This window comes from Enhydra lutris, unplaced genomic scaffold (genome assembly GCF_002288905.1).
Source record: "Enhydra lutris kenyoni isolate GAN:26980312 unplaced genomic scaffold, ASM228890v2 scaffoldscaffold14, whole genome shotgun sequence".
NCBI classification, from domain to species: domain Eukaryota; kingdom Metazoa; phylum Chordata; class Mammalia; order Carnivora; family Mustelidae; genus Enhydra; species Enhydra lutris.
In genome coordinates this window covers 17,206,407-17,220,119 of record NW_019154098.1, presented here as the reverse complement: position 1 = coordinate 17,220,119, position 13,713 = coordinate 17,206,407, and the positions used below count along the sequence as shown (strand labels likewise).

Sequence of the window (13,713 nt, the reverse complement as noted above, 5' to 3'; positions counted from 1 at the left end):
AACTTAAAAAAATTAAAAATAACCCCCCCCAGCTTTAAAATTTGCAGCATGCCCCAAATTTTAAACCTGTTTCTTTTTCACATATCCAGTGTGTCAAACATTTTGACAAAAAAGACAGACTCTACGGACAATCTAAGAGATGCAAATGCCTGATTTCTGCAGCAGACTTGTACTGGTGTTATAGCCCACTTGGTCTGAAGCACTGCACATCTTGGATCATCGGACTTAGAGGACCAAAGCTCCAAATTGGGGGAAAAAAAAATCGAATATCCAAAGACAAGTTTGTTTTAAATGCCAAGCCTACAGCTTAGGCAAGGCCCTAAGAAGTGGAAATAAAGCAGATAACATGAGGAAATCATGTTGTCCAGGTGGCTTAAACCGAAGAGCTGTAATTCCCGCTTATTAATAGAACTTTATACTCTTATGTACGGCATTTTGAAGCGTAATGGGATTTATGCAAGGAAAGAGGGAGAAACAGATCTATATCCAAAGCCTCAAAGCTCAGTGTCAAATAAAAGCACATGCTGGAACGGATTCAGCTGGCCCTATCCCTGTATCGTAACTAAATTAACTACGTCGGATGTAAGTGACCAGCAGGAGAAAAACACCCCGACTACCTGCTGACTTATAAACAAGTCTATGAGGAACACAATCTTGCTTGTAACATGCACAGCCGGCTTTCTGACTGCAGAGATCCCAGGGACCTCTGTCAATGTCACCGTCAACATTAAAGCAGATGTCTCACATTTGGGGTCTGATTTTCTTTCTCCCCAACAAAGAACCCACCCTAGCGATCTTCAAACAGCCTTCTTCCAAGTTCAAAGCAAATGGCTTACACTGAGTTTTGGTTTTGCTGTTCAGCATGTCCTTCTTTCTCTTCTTGGCTGCAACATCATAGTTCAGGCTGTTGAAAAGATTCTCCTTGTTGTAGACTTCCTTGTTGCAGTAACTAGGAAGGACAGAGGAGGGGATGAGCTGGGAGAGCGATCCTCTAGTAAGCACGGTTTCTATAAATAACTCGCTGGGTTATAAAACACAAACATACATCTTCTCCAACAAAACAATAAACCCCCATGAAAAGAACTCTGTGCAGGCACAGACCTCCCTCTTTGGGGGTGAAATATTCTCGCGTCTCTGTGAAGGCAGGGATGGGGGCTTCTGCGTCTTTTGAATTTCCAACAGTGCCTGCCATTGTGTTGGACACACAGCCCTGTACCCTTTAACCAAGGGCAATGCCGGGCACTACAATATTACTTTAAGCAAAAATGATGACTGCAGCGGGGGGAGGGAGAGGGAGGATTACTGGTATCACTGTAGTCCACAATGCCTTCATTTTGCAAAAGCACCCACCCTAAGCGGCTTTCTAAAAAAACAGCTTTATGGAGATATAATTCGCATACCATACAATCCACCCATTGAAAGTGTGCCCAAGCGGCTTTTAATGAGCATGCTTCTGTCATGCCTCTGAAACATGATCACATTTGCCAAAATCGGACTTACACCCTCCATTTCTAGGCGATGTTTTGTGTACAGTGCTAATCGTTTAGGTTTCAGGTAATTCTGTGACTAACATTAGGCATCATGCTGTGGGGTGAAGACCTTGGGTCCTAAATGAAACCAGCTGAATTCACAGCTCGTAAGTTTATAAGGGCTGAAAAGACAGAACTGCCCCCATCACAGGTCACTGAAGGACACACAAGTTCACCTGGGGTCAGGTGCATATTTCCATCAGTAGGCTGAGTTCTAGGCTAGTACAACCATGTAACTTTGCAGTGCGTCTCTGAAGAGTTTCTGCAGAAGGGATGCCAGAGAAATACTGAGGACTAGTGAGTAGCTCTTCCAAACCCCATGGGTATGGATGCGAGAGGCAGGATTTCTAATGCCCACTGGTAAACATAAATTAGGGCCTTTTTCTTCTATCACCAATATATCAGAGTCCTTTAATTTTCTGAGTCCCTCTGCTGAATTTAAAAGGGGATTTGCTTTAAATCTTCTGACATATGGCTATTGGGTAAAAGGAGGCACACCTGCACTTCTCCATTCCACGGACGTTATGTAAATAGTAAAAGAGAAAAGAGTGTTTAAAATAATTTCCAGTATCCTGTTGCTGAAATCAATCTCTCAGGTAGCACTTCTGTAAGTATCTTGCTACATAAATGCTTACATGTGACATCACCAACAATATTCTGGGCCCATGGGGAGAAGCTTGATGGATAATCATTTTTTTAAAAAAGATTTTATTTGTTTATTTGACAGACAGACATCATAAGTAGGCAGAGAGGCAGGCAGAGGTTGGGGCGGGGGGCGGGGGGAGAAGACTCCCTGCTGAGTAGAGAGCCCGATGAGGGGCTCGATCCCAGGACCCTGAGATCATGACCTGAGCCAAATAATCATTTGTTAATCTGCCCTATAAAGGTCATGTTTAATACCATTTACTGGGTTTCCTAAGAGCTACAGCCTTCTTCTTTTCATTCAGGCGAAAGAGGATATTTTTAGGTTTCACAGTGAGTCATTAAAGCCAACAAGAAATTTCTATCAAAGTTGAGGAGAAGGGAAACAGAGGGAAGGTCACTTGACTGGTCCAGGATATACCAAAGCTGAGAACAGCTTTAGAAAGCAAAGGGAGAGCCTTTTGTGTGTAAAAAGGCCACATGAAGGCTTATTTTTAAAGAAAACATACTTCTGCACTCTGAACAAAAACTGAGAGCCTAAATTCCACCTGTAGAGAACCATAAAATAAATCAGCCTTATTCTCTTAATCACACATTTGAGATTTAGCAGAAACTTTTCAGAGCCTGGACCATAGACTGTGGCCATTCTCCAGAAATTTTAAATATTTATAGTTTCTCTTACTCTCTTCTAATTGAGAACATTACTCAAAGGAATTTGAGCACCAGCCTTCCTTATTGAAATGACAATAATCTGCTTTAAGCCCAAGTGACTCATTTTCAAAGTTAAGTTTAAGAAGAATTTGACATCATTGAGGATGCTCTCCCACTGTTGTATGTAGATAACTTCAACCAAAGACAAGGCCTGCACTTTTCTCTTGGTTTTTAGGTTTTGGACTCCAGAGGTAGGTCCTGGAAGGAAGGGCTAGGAGATTCATTTGTGTTGCCTGCTTATAGGTTTTCTGTCAAGCAATAATTTATTCAGTTAGAGGCTATTTTGAGAGTTCAATTTCATCCATCTCAAGGAAATGCAAAGCCAATGGAAAATTACAACTGAAAATTTTAACAAGAAAAGCCACCACCATTTAGGAACCATGACATTTAATTTTTTTTTTTTAAGCAAAACTATTTAAAGAGTCTACTTTTTTCATTAAATTCAATAATATCCACTAAAGTTGCTATTTTGTGGTCGGTCTTTACTAATCTTGATTTTTATAGACACAGGCCTAGAATAAGAAAAAAAGACCTCTCCCAGCCCTATACTGTCAACAGGCACATAACCAAGATACCGAAAAACAACTTTAGAAAAGGTGGAAAGATTTCAAAATTAAGACTATTTGGGCAGAGGAGATAAAAAGGGAGGAAAGGGAACAAAGAGGCCTATTTCTCATTTTGTTTGCATTAACGGGCCGTCTAAGAAAGCTGTGCCTGCCCCAAAGGGCTTAGTTGTAGAGTAAGGCCTGTGAGATTTCTATGCTAATTTGCTCCCCTACATACCCAAACGGTCAAACTCCCTTGGCTAGCAGCCAGATTGTTCTGGTAAAACAAACAGCTTAATATATGAAGCTCACAGACCACTGGCTTCCCGGCACACAGTAAGCCCTCATAAAAATCTGAACTATTATTTTTATCTCCTGCACTACTCATCCAGGGTACCCAGGTAAACTTCCTGCTTCCTGGTTCAGCCTCAGCTATCCTGGAAAGCAACACGGGAGTTTTCAGTGCAGAACTGGAGACTTGGAGAAGTGTGGCCTGAGGCTCTCACACCGCTGAGTTGACTCATCCTGGGGATGGGGGAAGCAAGGGGGTTGTTGGTGAGAAGGGGCTCCTAGCTGTCATGGACTTAGTACTGCTCTGCTGTTGGAGAGGGACGGGGCTTGGAACACAGAGACAATGGCCAGCAGAGTCCAGAGAAGTTGTGTGGTGCAGACACGGTGTGCTCGACACTAAACATTATCCCCAGGTCAAAACACACCAAAGGCGCCCTTCGTTCCTGACTCTCCTTCAGGCAGCTCACGGGATGGTTACTTGGAACTAGAGAAGTGTACCCTGCCTCTGTAGTTCTCTGTTTTATTACCCGTTCCTCCCCCTTTCGAAAGGGTCTGCCTTTTGTTTTCTAACAGGAGAGGCATTCAACTTCACCTGTGTAGGCAGGCGTTCAGCCCAAACCTTACATCACAGAGAAACATCACCAAGGCTAAAAACAGTGGGGATATTTGAGACTACAAACTTAGGTCTCAGAAGGCCAACTGCTTTTCAGAAGTTGGCAGACGTCTCAGGCTAAGTAGGGAAGGGATTGTTTACAATTGGTGAAGGAAAAAAAAAAGTACTCCACAAACAAACAGCGGCTGCTTTGCTAGGAGCTACCAAACGATTCTTAAACTCTGACTCATCCAAGAGCTCAGGGGGTCGGGACCTGTGTATTGATCACCATTTGTGATAACTTCAGCGGTGCCACAGTTCTGGCTCAGAGGGCAGGCAATGGGAGGAAAGAAAGGAGGCTCAGGAAGGGGACAGAGGATTGTGAAGCTACCTGATCCCAGCCTCAGTTAAACTTGGGTAAGTTGAAACCAACTTCAGGTCTCCCATACTACCTCGAGAGAGGCACACTATTTGCTTCTAAGGGGATTGATAGCAGTTTATCTCCTGGAGCAGATAAAGTGTGACTATTTATAAGAACCAGAGGCTCCGGTGTTTGAATCCTCTCCTGCTGAGGAGCCTAGGGGTCTGCAACTTACAATTACAAGTAGGGGAGCCACGGGGACACCATTCAGCAGACCATTGATGCCCCCTCCCCCAACAAAGACTGAGAACTGCTGTACAGAAATAAAGTACCGAACTATCAGATCATTCCTTAGGAAGAGGAGGAAGGAACCTTCTAGTCTAGGGAGAATGATTTAGGCAATATTGGTGACTTGCATCCCTAAAAGGGAAGAGTCCAGTGACAGCCATTGGTCTTTTTATTTTGCTCTAAGTAAATTATCTGATTTTCTATAAGTAAGATTTCTTATTTGCTCCCCAAATTCCACAGGAACTGCCTCAAAGTGTCTTTAACATAAGAGTTACACATGCTCTCATCGCTCCTGAAAGACCCCCAGTATTAAATGCTTTCTGGTTTTCTGTTTTTTCATTGAAGACTAAGGAGTTTTAACACTTCACAAATCGCAGACACTTTGCGGGGGGGGGGGCAGTCTGGAGGTCCAGCTATCAAAATAACCATACTTTCTTGATAGTTTTCCTAAAATTGAGTGCCAGGGGCTCAGGAAAAAAAAAAAAATCATTGGTAAATCTCGGTAAATGGGAACCCCGTCCAGTTACAGAACTCTCCACCAAAACCAATTTAAGGGCTCTGGTGCCAGTGGTTTCAACCAAAGGCTGAGAGAAAAGGCACCCAAGGATGGCTGGGCTGCACTGGTCCCCTGGGGACCCACTTTCTTTGCCCTCCTCACCTGTGCCAAATGGCGGGGATCTGGAAGTCGACTGTTCAGATCCGGGACTGACAGATTCCAGACCACTTATTAGACAACATTCCTGCGTTATTATTAACCAAGCAGAGAGCGCGATCGAGGGTAACTCGGCTTTTCCACCAGACTGACAGAGCTCAGGTGGGCTTTCTGCAGTGGATAGCCGTCACTTGAAATTATTCCCCCAGGAAACTGACCGAAAGGGCCACTGAGGAAACAGGTGCAAATGCTTCGTCCTCTCAGAAGCAGAAGTCTTGTGGGTTTCAGTCCCGCCTCCCTTCCCTCCTCCGCAGCTCTGCAGCCTCAAGTCTTTACCCCGGTTCCTCAAGTCCGCCCCGCAAGCGCCGGTGCCCCAGGGACCATCTGGCCGCCCCTCCTGGTTACTCATCCTCCCTGCCCACTCTGCGGTCGCCTGTGCGTGGGAAGAGCCTGGAGGCGCTGGTCCCAGGTCCCATCGCGTCACCCGACTTGTGCCCACCTCGCTTGGGTGCCCCGAGCCCCACCGCCCCAGCGGTGAAAGGTGCGCAGCCCACTCGCCCGCGCCCCCGCACAGGCACCCTGCGCGACTGGTGTTAAGACAGGGGTCCCCTGAAGTTCTGTGCTTAAGTCTGAACGTTTGCGGACAAGATCCGCGATTGTCGTCAGATTCTCAGAGGGACCGGGGTTCTGTAGAGTTGTGCCCACTCGGAGACGCTGACCTTGAACAAGAGAAACCAAATTCCCCAAATCCCGTGCTCTGGCGACCTCTGCAGAAAGGGGTCGACTCCCCCCAACCCCCCGCCCATTCCACACTCCACCCCACCTCCCGGCCCGGGGTTCCCTCCTTACTCTGTCCCAGTCCGGCCTGCCCCCCCCCATTCACCCGCCTCGCGACCCCAAAATCAGCCCAGGTCTGTTTCGCTGGGCTGGAAGGTGGTGGCGGATCCACTCACCTGCTGAGGTCGCTCACGAAGCTGCCGCTCTTCTCATCCAGGAAGCGCTTCCAGCCGTCGGCCGTCTTCACCCAGCTCTGCCCGGGGGACCGCCAGTCCTGCCCGAGGAATGGCATGGCACCGGGGACGACGCGACGGACTCGACGGACTGATGGACCGTACCGGCTGGACGGCCTCGGGGAACTGTCGCCCCAGGCGGGTGCTCCGGGGGCCGGGGTCGGCGAGGACGCGGCTGCAGGGAAGCGGCGTGGAGGGCTCGGAGCTGCGGAGCCGGGTCCTGTGCTCGCAGAGGGCGCGGCGCTGGGGAGGGTCGCAGGGCGCGCGGGGCCGGCGGGAGTGCTGCGCGGCCAGCGCGGCCGCAGTATTTATCCCGGGCCGCTGGCTCCGGCCCTTTGTTGCCGGAAGAGCCGCCTGCTCCTGGCCCGGCCCCCCCGCCCGAGCCCACGTGGCTTTGTTTATGGGCTCGGCTTGTTTTCCGAGGCGCCCGCGGCTCCCGCTCCTCTGGCGGTTGCACAACCACGCGCCGGTGGAAACTTGAAGCCGCGCTGCCAGGCCGGGGCTCCCGCCGCCGCTCCGCTCCAGGCCCCTCAGCGCCCGCTCCCCGCCCCCAGGGCGCAGCAGCTGCCGCCGCCGGGCGAACCGAGCCCGGCTCTCGGGAAGCCGCGCCCCGTCCTCCCGCGGCTGCGGGGCTGGCGAGGTGCAGGAAGGAGGCCGGCGCGGCGCCTGGGTCACTCCTGGGCGGGGGTGGGGAGGAGGGATTACCCCCTCCCCCCAGCCCCGAGCTGTCACATCGAGTTCCGCAATCACAACAGCCCTTAAGGAACGGGGTGGGGTGGCGGGTGGGGGGGACAGCACGGCGCGGCTGGACACAGGGCTGGCGGAGGGGGACCACAGCCTCCTGGACTCAACCCAGCTCTGGGGCGGAAGCGGCACCCCCCTCCCCCGGTCAGGCGGGGAGGGGACGTAGCCCCTACCCCACCCAGCCCCCAAACTGTCGTTAGCGGGTCCGCTGCCAGCCCGGGTCCGAGGGTGGCAAAGGAAGGAGAAGGACAGGGAGGTCAGGCGGCATCTGAGGCCCGCGGGGTGGGAGTGGAGAGCAGGGACAGTCCCCCACCCTACTCTCGGCGCCCTGAGCGCGCAGCGCCCACGTCCGGGGCGCCGGGTCGCGCACCGCGCCGTCGCGAGCACGTTCGAGGCGCCAGGGGCTGAGCTTTTGTTTGGAGGAACCTCTGCACCCTCCCCTCCTTCCCAGGGCGCGGCAACCTCGGGGCTGTTAATGTCTCTCCGGGAGCTACCAGGCCAGGAGTTTCGTTTTGGCTCCAGTGAGCTTTCAGAGAGAGGGACGCAGAAAGCCCCTTCGCCCGACCGACGGGGACTAAAGAAGTGCGGCGAGCAGGCCCTGCCCCGGCGCAGGTGCCCAGACCCTCACAGACTAGCTCCTTAACCTAATCGTTTTAAACTGGGGCAGGCGGCGGGTGGGGGAGCTACGCGGTTTTCCAGATGAGGGCACAGAGGGCCCCATAGATGAGTTAAGCCAGTGACTTCCCCAGGATGGCTAGCTGCTTCACAGCCCTCAGTACAGTCTGAAGTTAGCCTGTTCAGTTTTACTTTTTGTTTGTAACAATCCGTCTCTCTCCATCCGTCTCTGCAGAATGTAAACCCCTTGAGAGCTGGTCGGTCTTGTTCAGCGGGCGGCCCAGCACCTTGCCAGGCCAAAACTAGACCTTCCATCGCTATTTGTTGTGTGCGTAGATGAATGGGAGGCCGTGGGAGGCTGCACCAGGATAGCTTCGTGCCCTTCCTGACTTCTAGCTGTGATGCTTCACAGTCTGATCTATCGAGCGATTAAATTGCACAAAGCAGTCGCTTCAGGTTAAAATTGCATGCTCAAGAATTCCTCCATATTCCTTCCTCGCAGCCATCTGCAAGCGTCTTCTGTTCCACAGACTCTGTGCAATCTTTCAGGCTTAGAAATTGTGCGTGCCCTGGGAGGGTGCATGTTGGAGGGGGGAAGAGATGTTTTCATAAAGTCTATTTTCAAGTAGCCAGAGTCTTTTGATTCAGGTTTCCCACCATAAATAATTTATTAGTGTGGTGATAGTCAAGCTTGTAAAAACACTGCAGAAGGTCCTAAACAAATGATAAACTCTATGATCAGGCTAACAGATGGGACAAAGTTGGGTCTGGCCTTTGTTGGAGAGAACTGTTTTCTGCGAGGGAGCATCATTAAGGGATGTGATTATTACGGATGCCTTAGTTAGTTACATGTTGGCAAGCTACATCACTCTAGATACCACAGAAGGCGAGATTTGAGTTCTCAATCTGCTAGAGCATCATACTCTTATCTGACCTGGATGAATGACTTAAAATCTGGAGGCTCAGTTTTTTTGAGCTTCAGAAGAAAGATAGAGCCTTAATGCTTCCCTTTCAGGATTATTTAGTGAGTGTTGTAAATGGGATTGGTGGTAATAGCTCTTTACTCCTCTTTGGTAATGTTATACACATGACCCATGGCCTCCTAGCGATCTGTACTTCTCTGATTTTTTAAGACGATTATTTATTTATTTGAGAGAGCTCACAAGCAGGGGGAGGAGCAGAGAGGGAGAAGCAGACTCAGCAGGGACCCCAATGCGGGGCTTCATCCCAGGACCCTGGGATCATGACCTGAGAGCCGAAGGCAGATACTTAACTGACTGAGCCACCCAGCCACCCTTAAACTTCTCTCATTCTTGATATTGGACTTGACCACGTGACTTGCTTTGGTCAGTGGGGGGCTGGTGGACGTGTTGTGAGCAGAGGATGTGTGTGTGTGCTTGTCTCGTTGGTCTTGCCCTCTTGTGTCTCTGCGAATGCCATGGCATGAATATACCGTGGGTAGCCATTGCTCCAATATTGGTTCCAGGATAGGACACATGGAGCTGACACCCCAGTTGCCCCACAGCTACTTTAGAAAAAAAATCAGTGTTTATTAATGCCACTGAGACTGCTGTGGTCTTTTGTTACATAGCCAGTAGCTATGAAGAGTTGAGTGCCAGAAAATTTGTCAAAGTTTTTTTAACTTTTAAAATTCAAGCATAAGTAGGAAATCACTCCCCTGCCCCCAACCCCTTGGCTAAGAACTAATCTCAGGAAGCCTCAGTGTTTGTCTCTAGTCCCTCAGTTCTATCCTCTTTAAAAAAAAAAAAAAAAAAAAAAAGTGTGGCTCTCCTATCTTAACCCAGCCTTCTTCTGAAGTGTCAGGGACTGCTGTAGATTTCCTCCACCCTGAAAAATCTGACTTGACACTTCTTCAAATGCATGGTTTCTGCTGGGAAGCCTTGGCATGCTGAGCCCCTCAGGATAAAGAATGTGCCAGGCCATGTGTAGAACAGCTACCTTCCTATCAGCTCCTGGCCTGACTTTGCAAAGTCTCTGTGAGTGGAGGCCTTATCATGACTGAGCCTTGAGAACCCCAAAGGCAAAGTGTCAGTGTCTTCGCTTTGGACTGAAGATCTAGAGGCAGAAGGATGCTCCAAGAATTTCACAAGGCACAGACTGGGGAGGACCAGCGTGGCCTTATGGTTGGAGCAGGACACACCATGTGAGCACCACGATGGGGAGTCCCTTAGCCTGGAAACTGACCCCCTGCCTCTCCCAACACCTTCATGCAACAGACTGTCCACATGATATGCTGGGTATTTGATTTTTTTAAAATGTGTGTGCTTCTCCACTGTGGCCTGACAATCTCCTTGTGGGTAGGGCTGTGTCTCAGTGCTTAAGTCACGTGGTGCCTGTGACAGCTCTTGCTATGTGACTCGCAACCAATAAATAACCCCAAAAATGTGGTTGAACTACTCTGGGACGCTGTGATTCCCGTGTCTTCATCTGTCGACATCTTATGACTCCTCAGGACTCAGTAGGGGAGGGAGGCTGAAGGGTGGCCACCCCAAGTCCTACCCTGTGAGGCTGAATCCTCCTTTCCAGTTGGTGAGACACATAGAAGGTTAAAAGGTAGCATCTTAGGTAAAAAAGTTTTGAGTGTTTAAATGTTTGTTCCCCTCGTGGCAGTTGCTAGCAGTGCTAGAGACCCTGTGTCAGGCACTTTGCAAATGTAATCCTGTTTCATACTTCTCACAAAAACCCATAAGCTGGGTATTATTATGCCCTATTTTGTAGACTAGGAAGCTGAGGCTCTGAAAATTTAGGTAGCCCGTCGAAGGTCAGGCAGCCAGTATGTGGTGAAACTCAAGCTGGTATCCAGGTATCTCTCCAACCCTATCTGCTGCCAGGTTGGGCTCACATCATAGTTCTCCACTTAAATAGCTGTGTGACCTTGGACAAGTTACTTAACCTCTCTGTGTCACAATTTCCTCATTTGTGAAATGGGAATAATGAGAGTGTCCACCTCAAAGGGTGTTGGGAGGATTTATTGAAATAATATATATAAAAGTGCCTATCAAGGGGCCAGCAGCAATGATAATGAATATTCTTACCTTTAGGCAATGATCGTGAATATTCCTCCAACTTTGACTTGCTTACGTTCATGTCTACCCACCGAATTTTAAGTTTTGAGGGCATGGAGCCTAGCTCACTTGGCTAATTTCCAGATGTGGGAAAAAGAGCTTATGTTGAAGTAAATTATCCAACGAAATGATAGCTTGCCTATTATACGTTACTACTGACTGCACTTGACCTATGGAAATGGGCCTTATTCTGTTCAGGAGACTACATTTCCAAAGGTAAGCTCAACATAATTTCAGCCTGCCCACTGCCCCACAAGGCTGTTTAGAGAATTTGTTTGTAGAAATGATGGAAAACGTGATAAATACAAAGGACTCTGTTTTTTTCTACCCCAAAATGTCATTCGTTTATAGTTTTGGCTGAGAGACAGACTATTTCTCACTAAAATGCATTGGTATTTTGTTTGTTCATAGTTTCTCTTTCTGAAAGGGATTCTTTTTTTTTAAATACTTATCAGCAGTAGTTGTAAGTTAAAAATAACTTCAGCTTGTTGGGTGGGGCAGGGGTTGGGATCCAGCAAATCTGTCGGCTCACCCTGACCAGTTAGAGCGAATTTTATGAAGGGGGAGCCCGAGGGACTCAGGCTATTAAATTTGACCTTTCAGTGTTGTTACAGGACTGTGTGTTTAATGCCACAACAATTTGCATTTGACCTTACACCCTGTCTGTCTAGGGTGGGGCATCCTTGAAACAGTGTGAACTACGTCTGTTAGGTGTGTTTGAGTAGGAACTGTTGGCTGTGCGTTATTTTTGGGTCTCTGGCTGCCTTGAGTCCTGCCAACTAAATTAAAGTCGGTCAGACACATGTCACTGAAAATATTCTCATTACTTTAATGAGAATCACTTGGCATTCCTCAAATGTGGGCCTGGTTCTGTTTTTGAGAGACGGTCAAGGGCATTTTGCTATAATCCTCCTTCTTTCATAGCCCCGTTGTTCGATTTTAATGAAAATTCTTTTTTTCCCCCCTTTCAATAGTAGTAAATGGGATTTGGAGGCAAGGCTGCTCACTTTTGTACAATATAGAGAAATGAATGAAACCCATTTTACATGAATAGCCCAGACCAGTGTGTTTTTATAAAAACACATTTTAGAATGAGGATGTTAAATTTGTTATGGATGTCAAGCTTTAAATACAGTGTCAGTGGTTAAAACCATCCTATCTAGGGGCGCCTGGGTGGCTCAGTGGGTTGAGCCACTGCCTTCGGCTCAGGTCATGATCTCGGAGTCCTGGGATCGAGTCCCGCATCGGGCTCTCTGCTCAGCAGGGAGCCTGCTTCCTCCTGTTTCTCTGCCTGCCTCTCTGCCTGCCTCTCTGCCTGCTTGTGATCTCTGTCTGTCAAATAAATAAATAAAATCTAAAAAAAAAAAAAAAAAAAAAAAGAACTCCTTTCTCTAAAAAAAAAAACAAAAAAAAACCATCCTATCTATAACCTTTCAAATGGGATCTTGAACAGTTGAGAAACACGTTTTAGTTCTGAGATTTCTCATGTACAAAAGTAGCTTGGCCTGAACTCCATCTAGACATTGGGTCTTGTGGGTTACTTACTTACTTATTATCACTAGTATTTATATAATTTTGCAAGGTAAATATTTTTATCCCCATCTTATAGATGAAGAAACTAAGGCTCAGATATGTTAAATGTTTATTCACAGGTCTGCTGAAAAATCAGAACAAACTTTTAGAGAGGTTACCTAATCCAGTTCCCTCCTTTTACCCTTGAGAAGGCTAAGTCCCAAAGAAGAGGAACTCTCCTGAACACAGAGCTAGTTAGTAGCGGGCCTGGGAATTAGGCACCATGAGACAAAATCAACGGGGTTGGAATGTTCCATTAATCTTGCTGGACTGACCAATGTCCCTGAGAAATGTAAATTTTTTAAAAAAGATTTTATTTATTTATTTGACAGACAGAGATCACAAGTAGGCAGAGGCAGGCAGAGAGAGAGAAGGGGAAGCAGGCTCCCGGCTGAGCAGAGAGCCTGATGCGGGGCTCGATCCCAGGACCCCAGGATCATGACGTGAGCTGAAGGCAGAGGCTTTAACCACTGAGCCACCCAGGCATCCCGAGAAATGTAAATTTTGATGTGAAATTATTTACACACTCCAGTGACCAGATTTTATTAGGACTTGTCACCAGTGAGTTTGTTCGGGAGGGTACAAGAAAAACGACTTGACACCCTAAAGAGGCTTCTCCTCTAAATTAACCAGGATCCTAGAGAAAGAGCAGAGTTGAAAAATCAGGCATCTTGTAAGGTTCTTACCTGACCGTCGGATTGAAAGCAAATCTGTGGTTTGTTACATTTTGACAGATTGTCGTAATCACTGCATGTTTTGACTCGTCCACCCTGGTGACTGGAGAAGTGGTTCGTGAGTCATATGGAGTGTGTTTCCTCCTATGAGTTAAATACTGAATTGTCAAATCCTGGAGAAGTCACTTAACCTGTTCAGTGTTCGGTTTTCCATTGATAGACACACCTGCTATAGAGATGGTTGTAGGAGTCTCTGGGCATCATTGATTGAAGGGTTATCATTAACCTCGATTGCAAATTTTCTTTGGGGAAATAGGAAAACACAAGTCTCTCCTGTCTTTCTTGGGTGGCTGCCTGCCATACCCGTCATTTTTTCACAGAGAGCAAAAGTCTATGGATGT

The 13,713-nt window shown here is 47.9% G+C and overlaps 1 protein-coding gene across 2 annotated transcripts in view; it reads right to left on the bottom strand.

Moving 5' to 3' along the window:
• Positions 1 to 7,345, bottom strand: part of LOC111146821 (F-box protein 32) — a 30,820-nt gene extending 23,475 nt beyond the window's left edge. The window contains exons 1-2 of one of the 2 annotated variants that reach the window (XM_022502518.1): positions 6,565 to 7,345; positions 837 to 949 (exon numbers count right to left, since the gene is read on the bottom strand). In XM_022502518.1, coding sequence (XP_022358226.1) covers positions 837 to 949; positions 6,565 to 6,680 — 229 coding nt within the window. In that variant the 5' untranslated portion in view covers positions 6,681 to 7,345. The remainder of the gene's footprint in view (positions 1 to 836; positions 950 to 6,564) is intronic. The other variant, XM_022502517.1, reaches the window with a different exon arrangement.
• Between the last annotated feature and the right edge of the window lie 6,368 nt (positions 7,346 to 13,713).